Below are 19,318 nucleotides of genomic sequence, written 5' to 3' on the forward strand. Positions count from 1 at the left end.
TGTAGTTACATTGCTAGAAAACGCAATATATATTAAAACCATGAAACATATTTTGGGCGTATATAAAAAATGTAGTTAAATTCTAAAACAGTTGACCTTTTCTCAATTCACACAGTAGTTATATAACTAAAAAATTCATTATCTCTTAAAACCATACAAACATTATTCTGCATTTATATGTAAAGTGGGGTTGCGTTCTATGTCCAGATAACAAATTTTTACCTCTATGAATGTCTAATGCACTAGAAAATTATATGTAAATATTCCCAACATTGCAGCATAGCCATAAATGCCAGCATCAGCCACCTCTGTGACAACCAGACATCCCCCTACAAAAAATCCCCACAGATCTGAATTATTTTCAGGGGACTGAGAGCCCTTATTGAGAGCCTGGGTTGCAGATAAAGGCTCCTGAGAGGGATGAAGCCAGTGAGCAGTGCAGACAGGGGAAAGTCTGAGTAAAAAGCTGCCCAGTGTCCTGGCCGGTTTGGCTCAGCGGTTAGAGCGTCGGCCTGCGGTCCAGAGAGACTTGGGTTTGGCTCCCACTAAGGGCACGTACCTCGGTTGCAGTTTGTCTCCGGCCCTGGTTGGGTCATGTGGGTGGCAGCAACTCGATGTGTCCCTTTCACATCAATGTTTCTCTCTCTCTCTCTCTCTCTCTCTCCCTCCCACTCTATCTGAACAAACAATGGAAAAATGTCCTCCAGTGAGGATTAAAAAAAAAAAAAAAAAGCTGCCCATTTTTCATAGGAATACAAATGGGACCAGTTTTGCTAAAGGATCTAAAGCTTTCTTAGACAATCTATTCATTTTTATTTTCATTTCAGGTTTTAAGAGTTGCTTTTTTTTTCTCCCTGAAGCAAACTCAACTTGTAATTCAAAACAGGGTACAAGTTGACTGGTGGCAGCAATCAATAGCAGAGCAAAGGTTTGGGGTTTATGAGAAAAGGTATATATCCGAATCCTGCTCAATGTCTTCACTTGCTTTAATACACTTCTCCAACGCAGTTCCTTCTCCTCTCCCCAGGATTGATTCTTCTCATAATTTCCCCATCTCAGTAAGTGGCAGCCCCAACCGCCTAGCTGCACAGGTCAAGAATCTGTATCATCCCAGACTCTTTCATACCCCACATCCATTAGTCATTAAGTTCTGTAGATTGTACCACTGAGATATATTCAGAATTTGACGACATCTCAGTGCCCCTATTGTCATTAATATGATAACAGGGCATCGTCCTCTTTCTCCCTCCAAGGGGTCTGCAGTGGCCTCCTGACTGGTTTCTCACTGTGCACTGTTCTTAATGCAGAGACCAGAGCGAGGCCATTAAACACACGGCAGGTTACAGCACCCTCTGCTCAAAGCCTTCCATGGCTCCCAATACATGGCTCCCACTCCTTCCAATACAAAGCAAAAGGTATTTGTTATAATGATTCTACAAGGTCAAGCTGTGGACACACAGTTATTCCTCTGACCTCACCTTCTACTTCCTTCATCCTCCTCCAGAAACACTGCCCTCCTCACTGCGCTTCAGAAACATCAAGTGTGTTCCCCTTTCAGGGTCTCTATGCTTGCTCTTGCCTGTGGCTGGCGTAGTTCTTCCCCCGATATCTGGATGGCCAGCTTCTCCACTTCATGTCTTCGGACAAAATGAAGCCTCTCAGGAACCACCTTTCCACCTCAATATGTAATATGCCCCTTATGTGCTATATTCTTTTCCATAGCATATACTACTTATCACTATGTAGAGCAGTAGATATATTTTGCAGCTTAAGAGCAAGGATGTTGATCTATTTTGGTCCTTAAAGTACCCTTAGCATTCAGAGCAGTGCTGGGCACTGTGTAGGACTACATAGAAAATTGCTGAATGAACAAATGTCGTTTTTCTTTCCTCCTTCTATGGACTTTTCATGCAAATCCATTATGTGCTCTGGAAACGTGGTCCCTTTTCTCCTGAATCTCACAGAAGGGGAGACACCGTCGTTACGCTGGCAATGATAAGACACTGTTGCACTTCAGTAGGGCTCTGCACAGAGTAACAGGGTTCATGGTGAAAGGGACATCTCATCCATCTTGCAGAATCCAGGGAGAGCTAGGTTGTTAAGGATTAGTGGATGGATTTTTGCCTGGTAGATGGTATCCAGGGGTGGGAGTATTACACTGGAAAGTACAAGGGTACAGAGCCAGGAAATGCGAGCTGTGAACAAAGAGCCACAAGTCCTTTGTGGTTCCCTCAGAGGAAGGTTCTCAGAAGGAAGTGGTGAAAGGTGGGGTTTAGAAGTAAACAGAAGCCCGACTTCGCATGCAATGCTAAGAAACTTGGAGTTTTCCTCAAGACTGAAAAGTTGTAAGCAGGGAAATGGTGGTATCAGATATGTAGTTTCACTTGGTTGTTGTTGATTACATGAAGGTAGTTGTAGACATTTAGAAGGAAATGATGACAGTAGGAGCAAAGCTAGTGATCAAACAGGTGGAGAAGAGAAAGATTAGATACGTATCTCTCTGACCTTGATCATTAGTTGGATGTGGGAAGCTAAGAGAGTACATCCACCGGATAGCTAGCTTGGGTGTCTAAGTGGATGGTGATGCCATAGATTGAGATAAAATACGGAATGGACCTAGTTTTATTTTGTTGTTGTTGGGCCAGGGGCCACGGAATGATGATGACTTTGGTTTTTCTTATTTGACTTTGAAATGGCTTTAAGGCATGTGGGTAAATATGACCAGCAAACAGATGCTACATGAGTCTGCAGCTCAGGAGCCAGGTCCAGTGGAAATTAAGAAATGAGATCTAGTTGAAGGAAGCTGAAACCATTTGTGTAGGGAAGAGATTACCTAGGGTATGTGCCAAGTGGTGAGCCATGGGTGGAATCAGGGATAGGTGAAGAAAACGGGACCTAAGAGAGATAAGAGGAGCACCTGGAATAAGGGTGACATTGCAGAAACAGTATATGGAAAGTCAGAAGGAGATAGTGATCAACTGAGTAAATGACACCGAGAGATGCAATTAGCTAAGAATTTAAAAGCTGGATTTGGCAATTAGAAGGTCATGGATAATACTCATTTGTGTTTTTTCTTAAATAAATAATGTTTGAGGACATACTATGTGACAGGACCTTTGCAAGTGTCTTTAGTGAAAACAGTAAACAGCCCTGGCCGATTTGGCTCAGCAGTTAGAGCGTCAGCCTGCAGTCCCGAGAGACCCAGGTTCAGTTCCCACTAAGGACACATACCTCAGTTGCAGTTTGTCCCTGGCCCTGGTTGGGTTGTGCGGGTGGCAACTACTCGATGTGTCCCTTTCATGTCGATGTTTCTCTCTCTCTCTTCCTCCCACTCTATCTGAACAAAATATCAAAAAATGTCCTCGAGTGAGAATAAATAAATACATAAAACAGTAAACAAGATGAACATAATCTGGGTCCTTTCAATCTCATCAACTGGGAGAGGAGAGAGCTTGAGTGAAAGGATACAGATGATTAAAGAGTTTTAAAATGTAGAGTAAGAAATGCTGCAACAGGGCTGGTACAGGTTGCTCCTCACTTCATGGATGCAGTGTCATGAGTAGGCTGTGCTGGGATGCTCTCCCAACCTCTGAGTCCTCTTAACTGGTACTGCTACTTGACCTTCATTTCTCAGATCGAATGTTACTTCCTTAGAGAAGTAACCCTTAGACCAAATCAAGCTCCTCCTATTAAGTACTCTCGTCACAACTTGTTCTTTTCATTCATTGCACTTGTCATAGCTTATGAGTGTATATTTATTTGTACAATTGATTAAGCTCTTTCTGCAGTTTGGATTATAAGCTCAATTATACGGTCAAGGGCAGAGTCGTATCAGATTTATCAGTGGACAAATAGACATTTGTTGAATGCATGCATGAATAAATGGTTCCTGGAGAAAGATGGTTGATCTGGATGTTTCAGTAACATGGAGTTGCAGCCAGCTGTGGAGGTTGAGTAAGAAAAGCAGTGAGTACGTGCTTTGAAGAAGCTTGGTAAAACTGGAAGAGTGAGGGTGTTTACTGGCTAGAAGTTCATGTGGAATTAAAGGAAGGACTTATTCGGATGTGACAATACCTGAACTGTCGGCAGGCCAAGCAGTGTGCAGTCACAGAGGGAAAGGGGAGAGTGAATGTGAAGGAGGGAAACGCATCAGAAGATTTCTGAGAACCTGGGCATGAGCTCTAGGGAAGTATGATAAAGAAGGAATACAGTTAGGGGCTAATATTTAGTACAACTCTCCCCTGGAGAATAAGAATAGCACAGTACTCCATACTCTTCTTCAAAGAATTTCTGTCATAAGTCAATTATAAGAGTTAACTTGAAATAGATATGAAATTTCCTGTAACAAAGAAAACCAGTACATTGAAGGACAATTAAAGTTATCAGAGTATAGCTTGGCCGGTATGGCTCAGCGGACTGAGTGTCCTCCCATGGACTGAGAGGTCCCAGTTTGATTCCCAGTCAGGGCACATGCCCGGGTTGTGGGCTCGATCCTCAGTGCAGGGCAAGCAGGAGACAGCTGATCGATGTTTCTCACTCACATAGATGTTTGTTTCTCTCTCTCTCATCAATGTTTTTCTCTCTCTCTCCCTTCTTCTCTCTCTAAGGAATCAATAAAAACTTATTTTTTAAAAAAGTTATCAGAGTATTGGCTTTAAAAGGCTAACATAGCAAGACGCACAAAATAATTTTGAAATCAACATCTTACTCTTTTGCAGTGTAGTCTACCATAATAGAGGCAACTACTTTTATTATGACATGACAGATGAGTATTCATATCTATCCATTTTCTTTCTTCTCCTTCCAATTTTTGATTATTATTTTAATTCTTCTTTTGATGACCTTTTACCTTTAAATAATGTGCTTAGTTGTCTGTTCAGTAGTCTAACAATTTTAGATGGTATATAAGAATCTAGACCTTCTACAAGTCTTTTGCTTCATCCCATTTCCCACAGTCTTCAAACTGTAACTTTGTTTTTATATTGCCAAATTTAGTAACATTCACATTCTATTCTAATGTAATATTTAATACTTCTGTTTTTTCTAAAGGACGTGTCTAACATTGAAAAGTCAATTGGGTGTTTATGTAATTAAGCACATATAATTATGGAACTAGGGTTACATTTCCTTTTCTATGGGATCACGGCCTCTAGGGAACATGCCCCTCGCATCCTTACTCAGAATCAATTAATCATGGCATATTTTGTTACCCTCAATTTGGAACTTACTTGCCTTTTGTTTTGTTTTTCCTGAAAGTTCTCATTGTCTTTTGTGAGTTTTCTTGTTTGTTTGTTTTTTGCCATATTGAAAGTAGAAATACCCACTTTATTTATCATGTTTATCATGTTATTTAATATTTAGATCCTGAGGAATTTTATTGCTTGGTGTATATACCACTGATCTTTTTTTGAAGATGTTCTTGAAACCAACTGACTTCTTATACCTAATTTTCTCTCAGATTTCTTCCATCTTTTTTTCTCTATGTGCTAATATTGTCTTTTCTTCAATATTACATGCACTTGTGAAGTGCTTCCCAGAATCATGGCCCCAGAAAAGGTTCAGAGGAGCCTTAGCATCTCTGGAACTGTTTTATTTTTGTCCTGTACATTAATGTTAGAGTTGGACAAGAATTTGGGGTTCACAATTTTTATTGAATCTGTGAAGACTTTGTGTTGTGAAGAATTGATAGTGAGCCAGGCGTAGTTCATTTATAGTGAGTTAAGCATTGGTCATGGAACATTTTTTTACTTTCTTATAAGTGTTGCTTCCGATCAGTTCTTCCAGATATTAAAAGCCACTAATGCAAACACATACATAAAAATACTTTTAAACATAGAGTAAATTATTTGTTGGTGACAATAATATAGAACAGTTAATTTAGTTATTTCCTGCTTAAAGAATAAAATAAGCCCTCATTTCTTGGTGGAGAAGATACATACTTATGAGCAGATACATACTGAGCTAATTGTAAAATGGGTTGGATATTCAGCAGTTCATTTGTTCTTTCACCTTATGATCAAGTAGTATCTGTATGAAAATAGAAGGCTGAATTCTAGTTCTATTTTTAGAACTTTATGGACATTTTATTAAATGTAAACAAAATGAGGAAGGTAAATACAAAAAATATATATGTTTTTTGAAAAGCAAAAATCAAAATACTTGTGGTACATTCTTTTTAAAACAACCTGTCATTATCTAGGAAACAATGAGCACATTAACAATTACATATCTATTTTTCAGAGATCATCTGAACCTATTAAGCTGAAACACTGATTGTCTTGACGTTACATTTCTGCCACAACAGTGCATAATGCCTCCCTTCACAGTGCCATTTTTGGTTGCCAGGCAATAATAAGAATTAAATTATAGGAGCATATGTTTTCTATGAATAATTACTTATTTACAGCTGTTGATATGTCCTATGAAGAATAGCATAGGCTCAAAAATGCTCCATGTCTACTACATTGTAGACTTAATGTCAAAAACTCTCATTAAAGAAATATCTGGCATCTTCTGAACATTCATCTCATGACTTGTAAGTGTAAAGAGGTATAAGTAACATTTAGTGTTTAAATATTCAACTCCTTATTATCCATCCTTATTTGTTATAGACGAAGAAAGGAAACTGTGAATAATAACAAACCCAATGGCATTTGTGGTTTATGAGTAGTCAGTTCCAGCTACTGGATTGGGAATATCTCGTCCGTTCTTCTTTTTTTCCATCTCTTAAGTAAAAACAAAATTTTGATTCTAAATTATAGCCACTGGGTGGTTCTTTTCTCCTCTTATCTTTCTTTTTTTCCTTTGGTAGCGCTAAATTGATGAATGTTTTGAAACTATAATAAATCAGAATTTCGTTGAGAAATAAAATGAAATTTATGTAAGTATAATTTTTTTTTTTTTTTTTTTTTTTTTTATCCTCACCTGAGGATATTTTTCCATTTTTTGCACAGATAGAGTGAGAGGGAGAGAGAGGAAGGGAGAGAGAGTGAGAAACATCGATGTGAAGGGACACATCGAGTGGCTGCCACCCGCACGACCAACCAGGGCCGGGGACAAACTGCAACCGAAGTACGTGCCCTTAGCGGGAACCGAACCCGGGTCTCTCGAGACCGCAGGCGGACGCTCTAACCGCTGAGCCAAACTGGCCAGGGCTGTAAGTATAATTTAAGCCTACATTTTAAGGCTCTGTTTTAAAAACAAGATGGCATTGCCAAAGTGAGCCCTTCAACGAAATATACAGGGAACTCATTTAGCATATAAAATGTATTACCCCATGGGTATCAGGAGTCCAAAATTACAACTTGCTTAGCATGTGAAAAGTAATATCTCCTGTTGCACAGTAACTTGCATTGTATCAATTCATTTTTTCTGTTAATATCAAGTTATGATATATTCACATATAATCAAGATACATTCACAGCAGTGTTAAAGGAAGTGCTGTGTATTTAACAGTTGGCAAATTATGAAATAATTTTTTCATGATTAAGTCATTACCTTTATGTGTGTGAAGGATGCAAATTAATCTATCGAACTAAATAATCCTGCAGTATACAGGATTGCTACAGAATATTGCCAGAGCTTGGAATTTGATCACCTCCTGTGTAGAAGTATTAGACCAACAATATTTTAGTTGCCTGCTGTGTTCAAAATATTCTTTTAGAAATAAGGAAAGACTGTTCAGAAACTATAAATTGCCATCTTCATGATTTAAATAAAAAAGTAAATTTGCCTCATAAAGACTTTGAAACCCAATGAAGTAATATTATACGCAGATGTAAAATGACAGTGAAAATTGCAGGAGACATTTTGAGGCAAATGAACTGTCAGTGACAAGTTTAACTTATTAAAACAACCTTCCTGTCAGAAAAAATTCTGGTACTGTTTTAAAGGAAGAAATGAATTGATCCTCCTGGAAAGCTAAAACAAGCAGACAGACTCAGATTTGCCTACTACGGGAGAGGAAACATGTTTGTCTGCCTGATGTAAAGATTATGCTGTCATTTAACTAAGAATATGATTGACCTCTAATTTTACCTTTGAGTTTATAATGAGAGGCTGCTTAGCACAATAAAGAAACAGACGTGAATCAAAATCCTTTCTCCTTTCACTCCAGCAGCTGACTTTTCTCAGCTCTGGTTAGGAGGAAAAATGCCAATCTCACTGTACCGTAGGGTTATGAGGCTTAAAGGTGATAATCTGTTTACAATGCTTGGCTCATAATGGGCTCTAAACAAATAATACTCCTTTTCTCTTTTTAAGTCCAATACAGCACTATGCTTTGTGATCAGGAAAAGTCAAGCTTTATTGTCTCCATTTGCAGATCAAATACAACCTACAATTAAAAAGTTGAGTGTGTGATAAAGTAACCTTTATTTGGGCTGCCCAGCAGTTCTCTTTGAACATGCGTAGGTAGTTTAAAGAAGGATCAGAAAGGGTTCCAGGTTTCAGCAAGACCTTTGGCCTACATTTTTCCTGACCGCCGTCCACTGTGCTAAGTGGATATGGGCACAGCAATCATTCTTCAGAGTCGTTCCCAGAAGCAGGGAAAGACTGGGCTGCGGGTTTACCAGGAAGCAAAGAGGCTTAAGCGTCAGACACCCTCACCTGCACAAGCCCCGTCTTAGGCCAGTGTCTCGTGTGTGTTGTAATGTACATTCTTCTCCTTGAAGAGGGCCCCTCAGATTAGATAACCTTCAGGCCCCATAAAACCTGGCTCTGCTCTGACTAGACTGTCAGGTAAAAGAAAAAAATTTCAATATAATCTTAAAAGGATGAGTTGGCCAATAGCAGAAGAAGTAAGTTTTGCCTATATTGACCAAATAGTGATTTTTTAGTAACCCTTGACCACAGATGTTCATATGCCCTTATTAACCACAAGCTAGCCCTTCCCTGTGTAGGAAGGTGTTCTCTAGTTCAGCATTCACCTAAGAATGACCCATGTGAGAAGTGAGGGAGGGGACCACCTGGCATTCAGGACGTGCGCAGTTCCATTGTCCAGATACTTGGTTTCTTACATTTTTAGGTGGGTAAAGGGGAAGAGATGGGAACCCATATTACATTGATCTGGCTCAGTATGTGCCAAACAATGGGTTAAGCACTATACATGTATTGTCACATTTTTATTCTCATGTTAAATAATATCATCAAAACTGAGACTTGGGAGAGGTCAAGTAACTTTTTTTATGCAGCTAGTGGAGGCAGAATTTAAACAGACGGCTTCTTAAAATCAAAACCCAGGTTCTTTCAAGCTCCCTATGTGGCCGAGGCTTACTGCGGAGAATCAATTAGCCACTGGGGGCAATGGACATCTAACTCACAATCAGCCTAATGATCTTGCATACCTAACATCCTGCCAGAAACTCAGTGCATGTTTCTTTCCCGGTTCATTCACTTATCAGGCATTGAGTGCCTGCTGTGTGCCAGTCATCATGCTGCCTGTGATGTGCTGCCCTCTGCTTAGTTACTGCTTCTTCAATATTGTCACCATCGCCAAGAAGCTTTCCAGAGAGGTAGATAGACTGATAGGCAGATAAATAGGCAGATAGGTAGGTAGGTAGGTAGGTAGGTAAGTAAGTAAGTAAGTAAGTAAGTGGATGGATGGATGGATGGATGGATGGATGGATGGATGGATACATACATACATAGATTCATAGATGCATAGATAGATACATACACAGATACACAGATAGATACACATACAGATGCACAAATATGTATATTGCTCAAATGAAACTTTCATCATTACTATGGTTAATATCTTTGCTTATTTTAAAAGCAGCCTCAGAAGTCCTTTAAAAATTCTTATTGTTTCTTTGAATCAAAGTTTAAAATTTTAGTTATTTAATATAAATACTGCAGGTGAGTTGGAATTAGCAACTTCAAAATTTTTATTTGCCAAACCTATAAAAAAGGTTATATTTTGAAATGTATAATATTCTTTTCCTCTCAACCTTTTAATTTCTCTTTTTACATTAAAGATCTCTTTCCTGAATGTTTTTGTCCCATTTCCATAATCATTGTCCAGTTTTTGGAAAATGTAATATTACTGCAGTGATACAGAAGCTCAGGGAGCTACACTGTGCATTGGGGAAGGCGAGCCTAACTTCAAATGAAATATGTAAAGGTGTGGACTGTAGCCAAGGCTTAACTGAAAAGAGTCAAACAACCACTGGAGGGTTTGACTCACGTTAATTGTGCAGTTTTCAGTTGCATTAAAATATCCATGGAACACTCGTGCCAAAGCAAAGTCATGACTAGACACTCTCAGTAGTCAAAATGATATTGAGAACATTTTAAATACATTTTCTAAACAAAGAAGTTGTGTGTGTGTTTAAAAATATTGAATATGTATATGGTAAGAATAAGTAAGATGTGGCTTCAAGGCAGGAAGCACCTACTTGGTAGTGGAACGTGAAGACTGTTTTTAGTTGATCCTGTTTCAATCACATGAGAGGTGGACAGTGCTACTAAACCTTTTTTAAAAATGAAATACTAGTTCTGTTTCACAGATGCTCACCTAAGAAATTAAGTGTGCACATACTGGAGTGACAGATGCCTCCAGTTTGTGAGTGTCCATGAGGATTTGCATCAAGCATCCAATTATATCTCAAAGAGTAAAATCTTGACTACAACATGGTGTTAGTGCCTGAGACAGTGACTACCACATTGGGTATACAGTGGGCTGTTCAAGAATAAAATCCTTGTTGCATTAAGGGTGAAACTGTGTTTACATGTAACCTAATGGCAACAATTGCGGAAGGTACTTAGTTGCACACACAGAATTGTACAAACAGTTCTATAAACCTATTTGCAAATGATATTAGAGTTGGAAACGAAAATGGTATTGTCAGTACGCTTATAGCTCCTATCATTTCCTTCCTCAAAGAGAGCTTCCTATCCTTGCTGTTTAGTCACAAAACGTTAGACTTGCTTTTAAGGAATACTCTTGATCTCTTATTCCCCAAGGCACCTTGTTGATCAGAGCATAAACAAAATCCACTTTCTTAGCATTTTAAAATGCCTCCTCACCACTGAGTTAGGTGTATGTCTAGAAATATATGTGAATTTTCTTTGGGATGTGTTCGTTTATATACTAATCATTTTCAGCCAACTGCATGAGTACCTGAAATGTCATTGAGCTTTGCACACATGAAGTATTTGACACAAGTACGATCTTGGAGAACATGATCACAAGCAAATTGACAGCCTCAGGAATGCTATGTAAAGCTTATATTGGAGAAACTTGTAAGTGTTGTTCCGTAACATTTGCCAGGCTTACTTGTTCAAAGTTTTAATCGCCTTTCCTTACCTTTCCCTCTTTTGCGGATACAGATCCACATCCAGAGAACTGAAGGATGTGACCACATGACCTGTTCACAATGTAACACTAATTTTTGTTATCGATGTGGGGAGAGATACCGCCAGCTCCGTTTCTTTGGAGATCACACATCAAACCTCAGTATATTTGGATGCAAATATCGCTACCTCCCAGAGAGACCTCATCTAAGGAGATTAGTGCGAGGGTCGGTCTGTGGTGAGTATCCGAAACGACTTTGAGGAATCTTCTCTGGGAAGTAAGCAGTGAGAATGGAACTTAGAAATAGAATCACCTGTCAGCTGTTCTGTTGGGGCCTTTACCCCAATACAGGCAAGAGATGTTTTCTCTCCCTTTGAGTTTGACATTAAAAACTTAAGTTTATTAGTGGGACCCTACTTATATGAGCAAAAAAAAATTATTAATTACACTGCAGAAATGTGAAGTCATTAATCTTTTATATTTCTGGAACCTTATTGTAAGGCACTTGATAGAAACAATGTCACATTTATGTTTATATTGACAATACCTAGCAGCAAATCTTATACATGCCCTCTGTTCATTCATGAGGTTGTGCTATACAATAAAAAAACAAACAAACAAACAGCCCTGCTGGTTTGGCTCAGCAGTTAGAGTGTCGGCCCACGAACCAGAGAGTCCCAGGTTCGGTTCCCACTAAGGTCATGCACCTCGATTGCATTTTGTCCCTGTCCCGGTTGGGGTCGTCTGGGTGACACCAGTTGATGTGTCTCTCTCACATCGATGTTTCTCTCTCTCTCTCTTCTCTCTTCTCTCCCTCCTGCTTTATCTGAAGATACATGCAAAAATGTCCTCGGGTGACAATAAAAAAAAAAAATTAAACAAAAAACAACAAATAAACAAACAAAAAAACACATATGTTTCAGAGCCTTGTAATGGAGTTAGTTCTACTGTATCTGCATAGTTGATAAGTCATTGTATATATTTTCTGTTGTATTAACAGTTAATATTAGTAGCTAACAGTTAATGTACTGAAATTCAAATGTCCTCAGAGCATGCAAACCCAAGTTTAGATATCCAAGTGTGGTGCTTTTCAGGGTTGACCTTTTCCCTCCCTCTTCATCTTCAACAACGCATAATATCATACACACACACTGCAAACATAAGCCCAGATTGCTGCTCTGGCCTAATGCCACCACTTTGTGTGAGACAGTGTTCTTCCGAACTAATAGCTGTTTCAAGAGCACTGTACTCCTCTGGAATGTACCCACTGTGGGATTTCTTCCTCTTTTCATCACAAAGAAGTCTATTATGTCTTTCCGTGGTAGTCCTTCCCATGTATATGCAATACTTTTTAACATCTTCCACATTTCCCCTTCTCTACCTCCTTTTGCCTAGTTACTTCATGACAATCTCTTTATGTCTCTAGCCATCCATCACTGCTATTGCAAACCACATCCCTCTGCAGAATAGTAGAACGGTTAAGCAGACCAAGTCTGGTGCTGATGATGTGTTTCTATCAGGTGAAAGAGAGAACTGAATTCTAAAACTCACTTTAACTTATGGAGACCAGTGCCATCATTTTCCAAAGTCTTTTATATCCTTATTGAAATTTAAATGTAATTTTTCATAGCCAACACAATTCAATATAGTTAAGATTGCTTTTCATAATTTTTAGTGATTTTGTTTATTTGCTTATAATGTTATATACTATAATTATATAACCATTATTTACTTATTTAGTTAAATAGACTTAGGAGGGATAGCCAGGGGATCGAACCCCTATTTTTATAAGAGTAATACCATGAAAAAACCAATTGCAAATTAAGTTTGAGCTGTAACCTCTTTGTAAGTCTATACATACAGAGAACAACCTAAAAACACAAAATCCTAAATTTTCTGTATTGTTAGTTATTCCCTTTCCTACTTTTCAATGCCATTTCATGGCAAAATATTTCCTTCCATTCACTAGAATCTGCTTCTCAGGTCATAGAAGAGTCGAGTTCTTTAACAGCTTGTAAAATGGACACCCTATAGACATTGTCAACAGGGAAATGCTTTCTCTGTACCTTCTTTTCTGTTTTTTATCTGAAATTGTTATGGCCAGCTTCCTGTGAACGGTTTTCTACCCTGTGTGTGTGCACGTGTCAGAACACACCCGGCGAAGCAGGCGGCAGCTGGTGAGATAAGCTCTCCCTCCCACACGTATTGTGTCCCCTCCGGCACAGCTGCCTCTGTCTCCTTTAGCACCATAGCTCTCCGCGGAGTGCTTCCCACTTCTCCCGTCTGCACAGAAGGCAGGGAAACGGGGTACTCTGTCAGTCACAAACTCATGTTTGCCCTGCCATATACAAGGGAAGACGGATTGATCATAGCAAAGCCCTGCCGCCCTCTGTAACCCAGTTTGATCCCTCAGTTTGGGACCACAGCCTCCAGATGTTCTTGGACGGAAGCAGAGAAGGGGCTCTTCTCTCGCAGCTGGAGGGTGGGAACCATGCTCTGCGTCATGTGTGACCCCATGCCCACCTACAGATCAGAGGTTCTGCTTCTAGAGAACAGTGGAGACCAGAGATTTGTGGACGATTAGCAGCCTCTGTCATGGAAGCATCTCCCTGGTAAAGAGCAGGCAGATTTTTCAATTAATGATTTTGGGAATAAAAATGAGAAAAAATGCTTCATTCTCATATTATCCCATGCAATTATTTACAGCATTAAATTAAAGCATATAATGGCAAAGAAAATATAGATCTTTAATTGATTTCTAGATTGCAAATTATTTATATGAATAAATATAATGGTGCCCCCTCCAATAATACATATATTTTTTTTAATGACAAAGAAGTCTGGAACTAGAATTGAAGACATAAAAATAGCCAGTAAACATGTTTAAAAATATTCAATTATTAGTAGTCAGAGATATATAATTTAAAATGAAATATGTTATTTGTTTGTTTTGTCTAGACTTGATTAGCAAATATTTTGCCAAGTTAATACTCAATGCTGGACTTTCATACTCTACTGAATGCACTGGAAATTTTGTGCAATACTTTTGCAAAGAAATTTGATAGTGATGTGAAGGACATTTTATTTATTAATTTATTTTTTTTAATATTTTTTTTATTTTTGGGGAGAGAGAGAGAGGGAAACATTGATCAGCTGCCTCCTGCACACCCCCTACCTGGGATCGAGCCCTTAACCCGGGCATGTGCCCTGACCAGGAATTCAACTGGCAACCTTTCAGTGCATGGGACAATGCCCAACCAACAAAGCCACCCCAGACAGGGCTGTGAGGACATTTTAAAATGTTGTATTTAGATAAGCCAATAATGGTATTTGCAAGTATAATTTAAAATAGCAAGAAAAGGGGAAAAATTAAGTATAAGAATAAATAAGATCTAATAAATAGATATGATAAAGTACTATATTAACTGTTGAGAATAGTATTTTAAAAGAATTGTTAATGATCTAGGAATAAAAGAGTGCATGCTTAATTCCTCACGACAGTTTCAAAAGTAGACTTGAAACATGTGTTGAACATTGATTGCCTGATTGCAATAAGTTCATTTCTTCCCAGAGAGGGAAAGCAGGTATCTGGGTCTCGGAGTTCTGTGATGTTTGAAAAAAAAAAATCAGTGCTGTTACTTTGCAGTCATGTGTCATTGCTGTTATGAAAATAAGCTAATAACTTGTAAAAGGAAACATGAATGAACATCCTGAACTACATGTACAGAAAAGAAAAAGATTATTTTAAAACCTGCAAGCTAATGTATTCTAAACAGTTTAACATAGCTTTAAGAATGTACAAAATGTAATTGTTCAATGAGATTTAATGTTACTTAATTGGATTCTGTCATAGGTGGAAAATATAAGTAAAACCCAGGATTAGACAATGTGTCAATTGAATGGCAATTCTTTAAAATTAGATGTTAAAAACTGTATTTTCTATCTGTCCAGTCATGGTTCTAAATGGTTCCAAAGACCATTTCTTAAGAATAAAAATGTTGACATTTTTTTCTGGCTCCATTATGTTTCTATTATTTTTATGTAATTGGTTATTCCAAATTACTGTCCTTCATTTGTAGAATAGTATTGCTGGTTTATTCTTAAACAGCTAAGTAATTCTACTGCAAAGTCCTTCCATTCCTTCCTCATCTCTCTTGAGTTTGGGCTCACAGCTACACTAATGTGTCACAAGCCTTAAGATCATTACTGCATAATGACACTATATTAACAATTAAGCTTTTTTGTGTGTGCTAGTGCCTTTCAAAGTTAGCGGAATTCCTGTTGTGAAGTATGTTTGCATGTATCTAGGTTTATTATAATCAGTACTCAATTATTTATTTTGAAAAAAAAAAGGTTGGTTGATGCCTTTTGGCACCCTTATCAGCATTTTGCCTTAGAATATTATAGAGTGTTTTCTTTTTAAATTTGTAAAATAATTTGCTTGAATAACTTTCACTATACTGTATGTTTATTGGTAGTTGTTTCTGTCAGTAGTACTGAAACATCTCATTTGTAGTTGTTTATTAGGTGTTCATATTGTTAGTTTTCTTTAGACCCAGGAAATAAATAAATTCCTTTTCCAGATGTGCGCTTGGACTAAAACCCTCTACTGCACCTGCTAGTTTTGCATTTTGTCAGCTAATTATATTTTTGAGACACAACTCAGTATGTGTTACACTCTCCTCTTAATCTTCTAGAATCTTTAAAATTGAAAATGGAAGAGATATAAAGGAAAAGCCCAAAGATGAATGGTCCTGGTAGAAAAAAGTGAGCCAGTAGCTTTGGGGTTTCTTTGCTTATAAAAGAAAAATGATTTATGAGATGTTCGACTAATGTGCCCAATACTTCAGAGAAGTTACTAAACCTACATATGTATATAATTGTACACCCGACACATTTCCTTAGGGAAACATTGCCTTAATTATAATCAGACTTCTTATTTAAAAAAACAACATACACTGTAGTATTGAAAAACCTTGCTGAAATTGTTGGGTAAATTTGTTTTAAGACTCTAAACAGTTTCGCCTTTTGTTTTCCAGCTGGAAAATTATTTGTTGCACCTCTAATCCTGGTCCTGGGATTAGCACTAGGGGCCATAGCAGTTGTAATTGGTAAGAAACACTTAACATATCTGAGATTAGAATTCTTTGAGTGCCATAGAGAGAGTATGAGTGTAAATGTAATAATGTGAATCTGTTATTAAGTGGACATGATATCTGTTCTATGCTTGCTTTAGATAGGCCATTAACATATGATTTACAGATTCAGAGGCTTGTATATCATACAGGATGTATTTGTGTGACACTTGTTCAGTCTATGTATCTTATGAAGCATCATTAACTCCCTTTGAATAGCAATATCAATACAGCTAGTATTATAGCGAATGAGTCCAGTGGCCTAGATCCCAGACTTTTCAATTCTGAGTCCAGTTGGAACATCAAAGAAGAAGCTCTGGTACACCCGTGGGTGTTTGGTTTGTTCTAGGAAAGGGTGCCCTGGGTGGAAAAAGATACCTTTGATGTGATGAGAACATATACCCAACATATACCTGAGCACTGACAAATAGAAAATGTATCAGTGATTTCTACAGTTTTATTCACACAAATATATTAAAATATATTTTTAAAAGCAGTGGTTTCTCAGAATCAAGCATGCTTCAGAATAACCTGGAGGCTGTTTACTGCACAGGTTGCTGATCTGCCCCACAGTTTCTGATTCAGTGTGGGGGCAGGGTCCATGAATTTCTAGTTCTAAACATTTCTCACGTGATTCCAATGCTGCTAATCCAGAGACCACACGTTGAGAATCTTGCTTTAGAGAATACTAAATGCTATAGATAAAGGCATCTCTGATGATTATTTCACATAGTGGATGGAATAATTTTTTCTAAATAAAATAACTTCTCCTGTGTCAAGTACTATTTAGCAAGTCATTTGCATGTATAAGAGGTAGAATTATAAAGTAACTGACATTTAAGTTATTACAATGAGTCTAACTTTATGTAGTAGATATTATTATCTGCATTTTATGGTTAAGAAAATTAAGGCTTCCAAGGCCAATCATAAGTGGTAGAGCTGGAGATGAAACCTGATATTTGTCTCCACATGTTGTTAAGTGATATGTTATTCTGCCTAAACTGAAGTGTGAATATCATAGTGTTCATACGATTTAACTAGAGCTAATAAAGAAGACTTAAACCTAAGGTTTGATATTTTGATAGAAAAGATTATTCCATTTTTAAACCCATATCACTGAGGTTGTTAACAAGGGAAGAAAGCTAAAGAAAAGTAATAAAGAATGAACTCTTGTAGAAGTAAATACATTTTGTAGCATAGATGTCTTCCCTCTTTTCATTTTTATGTATTGCTAAGTTATGATTATTTTTAAATCATTTGCAAAATGGAAAATTTTCAGCTATTATATAAGCCTAAATGCCTCTCCTCATGTTGAGCTTAATTTTTTTTTTTTTTTTTTAACCTGTAGGTTTATTTGTATTTCCTATCTATTGCCTTTGTAAAAAACAGAGAAAACGATCACGGACAGGTATGCACTGGTGAAACGCAGAGGATTTCATCTAACTAAGCTGGTCCGGTCAGGAGCTGCACAGAATGGCACACCCATCAGAGAGTCGTGTCTCGAAACACATGGGGCGGAACCTTCTGCAATCTCGTGTCCCCGTGGTTCTCTGCAGGTCACAAAGCCTCTAGCTCCGTCGCACTCCCAACACGGTATCCTGTCCTTTCCTTATACTGAGTGCTGCTTTTTTAAAATGGTCATTTTCATACACTATAAACATCCATATCACAATTCTGACCTTCTTGATGGGTCTTGGAAGAAATTGTTTTAAATAAGAACCAGTTATCCTCAGAACTGTCTGAGCAGGCCTCTCGCGAGAATAGCTTGGACTGTCTTTGTACCTGAACCCTCCTCCAGCCCACCTGTGAGACAGAACAGCTGAAGGTCCACCTGTACCAACGAGCAAGGCCACTTTTCAGAAGATCAAGGCTCATCTTATGCCCCTCTTCACCTGTGGCCCAAGCAGTATAATTCCTTCATTCTTCAGATGCTCTGATTGTTCAAATCTCAGTGCCCAAAGGGAACTAATGAAACTAAATGAATGAAAAGAATCATGTGTTAACTGAAGTATATATGTGTAGGGGTATGAACATGTGTGTATGAATACCTGTATTAAAACTCGATCCAATGACCTTGTGCTTGCAAAGTCCCATGCCTCTACACTGTACTTTCACATTTTCACAGATATATTTAAAGATGATGGTTCCTTTGTGGGCGTAACTTGAGAATGTACTGAATTAAAGTCAATATAGACAACAGGCTATTTCACTGTTGACCCTTTCTATGTCTTGCTCTCTCTTTGTCACACACACACACACACACACACACACAGATGTGTGCCTTGTCACCCCAAGGATTGTCAAACTTTATAAACTGACAAAACTGATTGACTGATTTTAGGAAATTGTCCAGACCCGGACATTCAGTCTTTTCAGATTTCCTCTGTTTGGGCACACGTGCTTCACGATATGAATACATTCTCCAGGCAGAAGCAGGTAATTGAAATAGCAGGTTTGCTGTAGAGAAAATTGCTTAGGCCTCTAAACAGATCCCTATTCTCATTTTTAAGCAAGTTGTAACTATAGATAATTCTGCTTTAGGTCAAGGTGTGGTATTATTTACCACCCCACCCCCTTATCTCTTTCTCTCGTTTTAATTTGCCCCCAAGTTTCACTAGTTTTGAAGGATTTTTCTCATGTTTACTGCTCATCTGCATAATAATGTGTTGATATCTTCTTAGCAAGAGGTAATTTTAAAACAAAACTTTTTTTTTGTTTATGGGTTGATCTAAAATATAAACTGCTTTTGGAGAAGGAAACAAAAATAAAAATAAAAATGAAGGAAATTTTTCAGGAAGTTATACCAAATCGAGACATCTTTAAAAATAAGAAAAGGACAAGTAACTAAATTATGTTATTCCTTTGCCTTCATCACAAAAGTTCA

The 19,318-nt window shown here is 37.9% G+C and overlaps 1 protein-coding gene across 1 annotated transcript in view; it reads left to right on the plus strand.

Annotated features, from left to right (window-relative positions):
* The window catches only part of RNF217 (ring finger protein 217), a 119,995-nt gene extending 100,888 nt beyond the window's left edge, over positions 1-19,107 (plus strand). The window contains exons 4-6 of the mRNA XM_036248596.1: positions 11,335-11,536; positions 16,339-16,410; positions 17,783-19,107. Of these exons, the coding sequence (XP_036104489.1) occupies positions 11,335-11,536; positions 16,339-16,410; positions 17,783-17,856 (348 nt within the window). The 3' untranslated portion in view covers positions 17,857-19,107. The remainder of the gene's footprint in view (positions 1-11,334; positions 11,537-16,338; positions 16,411-17,782) is intronic.
* Positions 19,108-19,318: the final 211 nt, after the last annotated feature.

Source organism: Molossus molossus, unplaced genomic scaffold, assembly GCF_014108415.1.
Source record: "Molossus molossus isolate mMolMol1 unplaced genomic scaffold, mMolMol1.p scaffold_m16_p_8, whole genome shotgun sequence".
Lineage (NCBI taxonomy): Eukaryota > Metazoa > Chordata > Mammalia > Chiroptera > Molossidae > Molossus > Molossus molossus.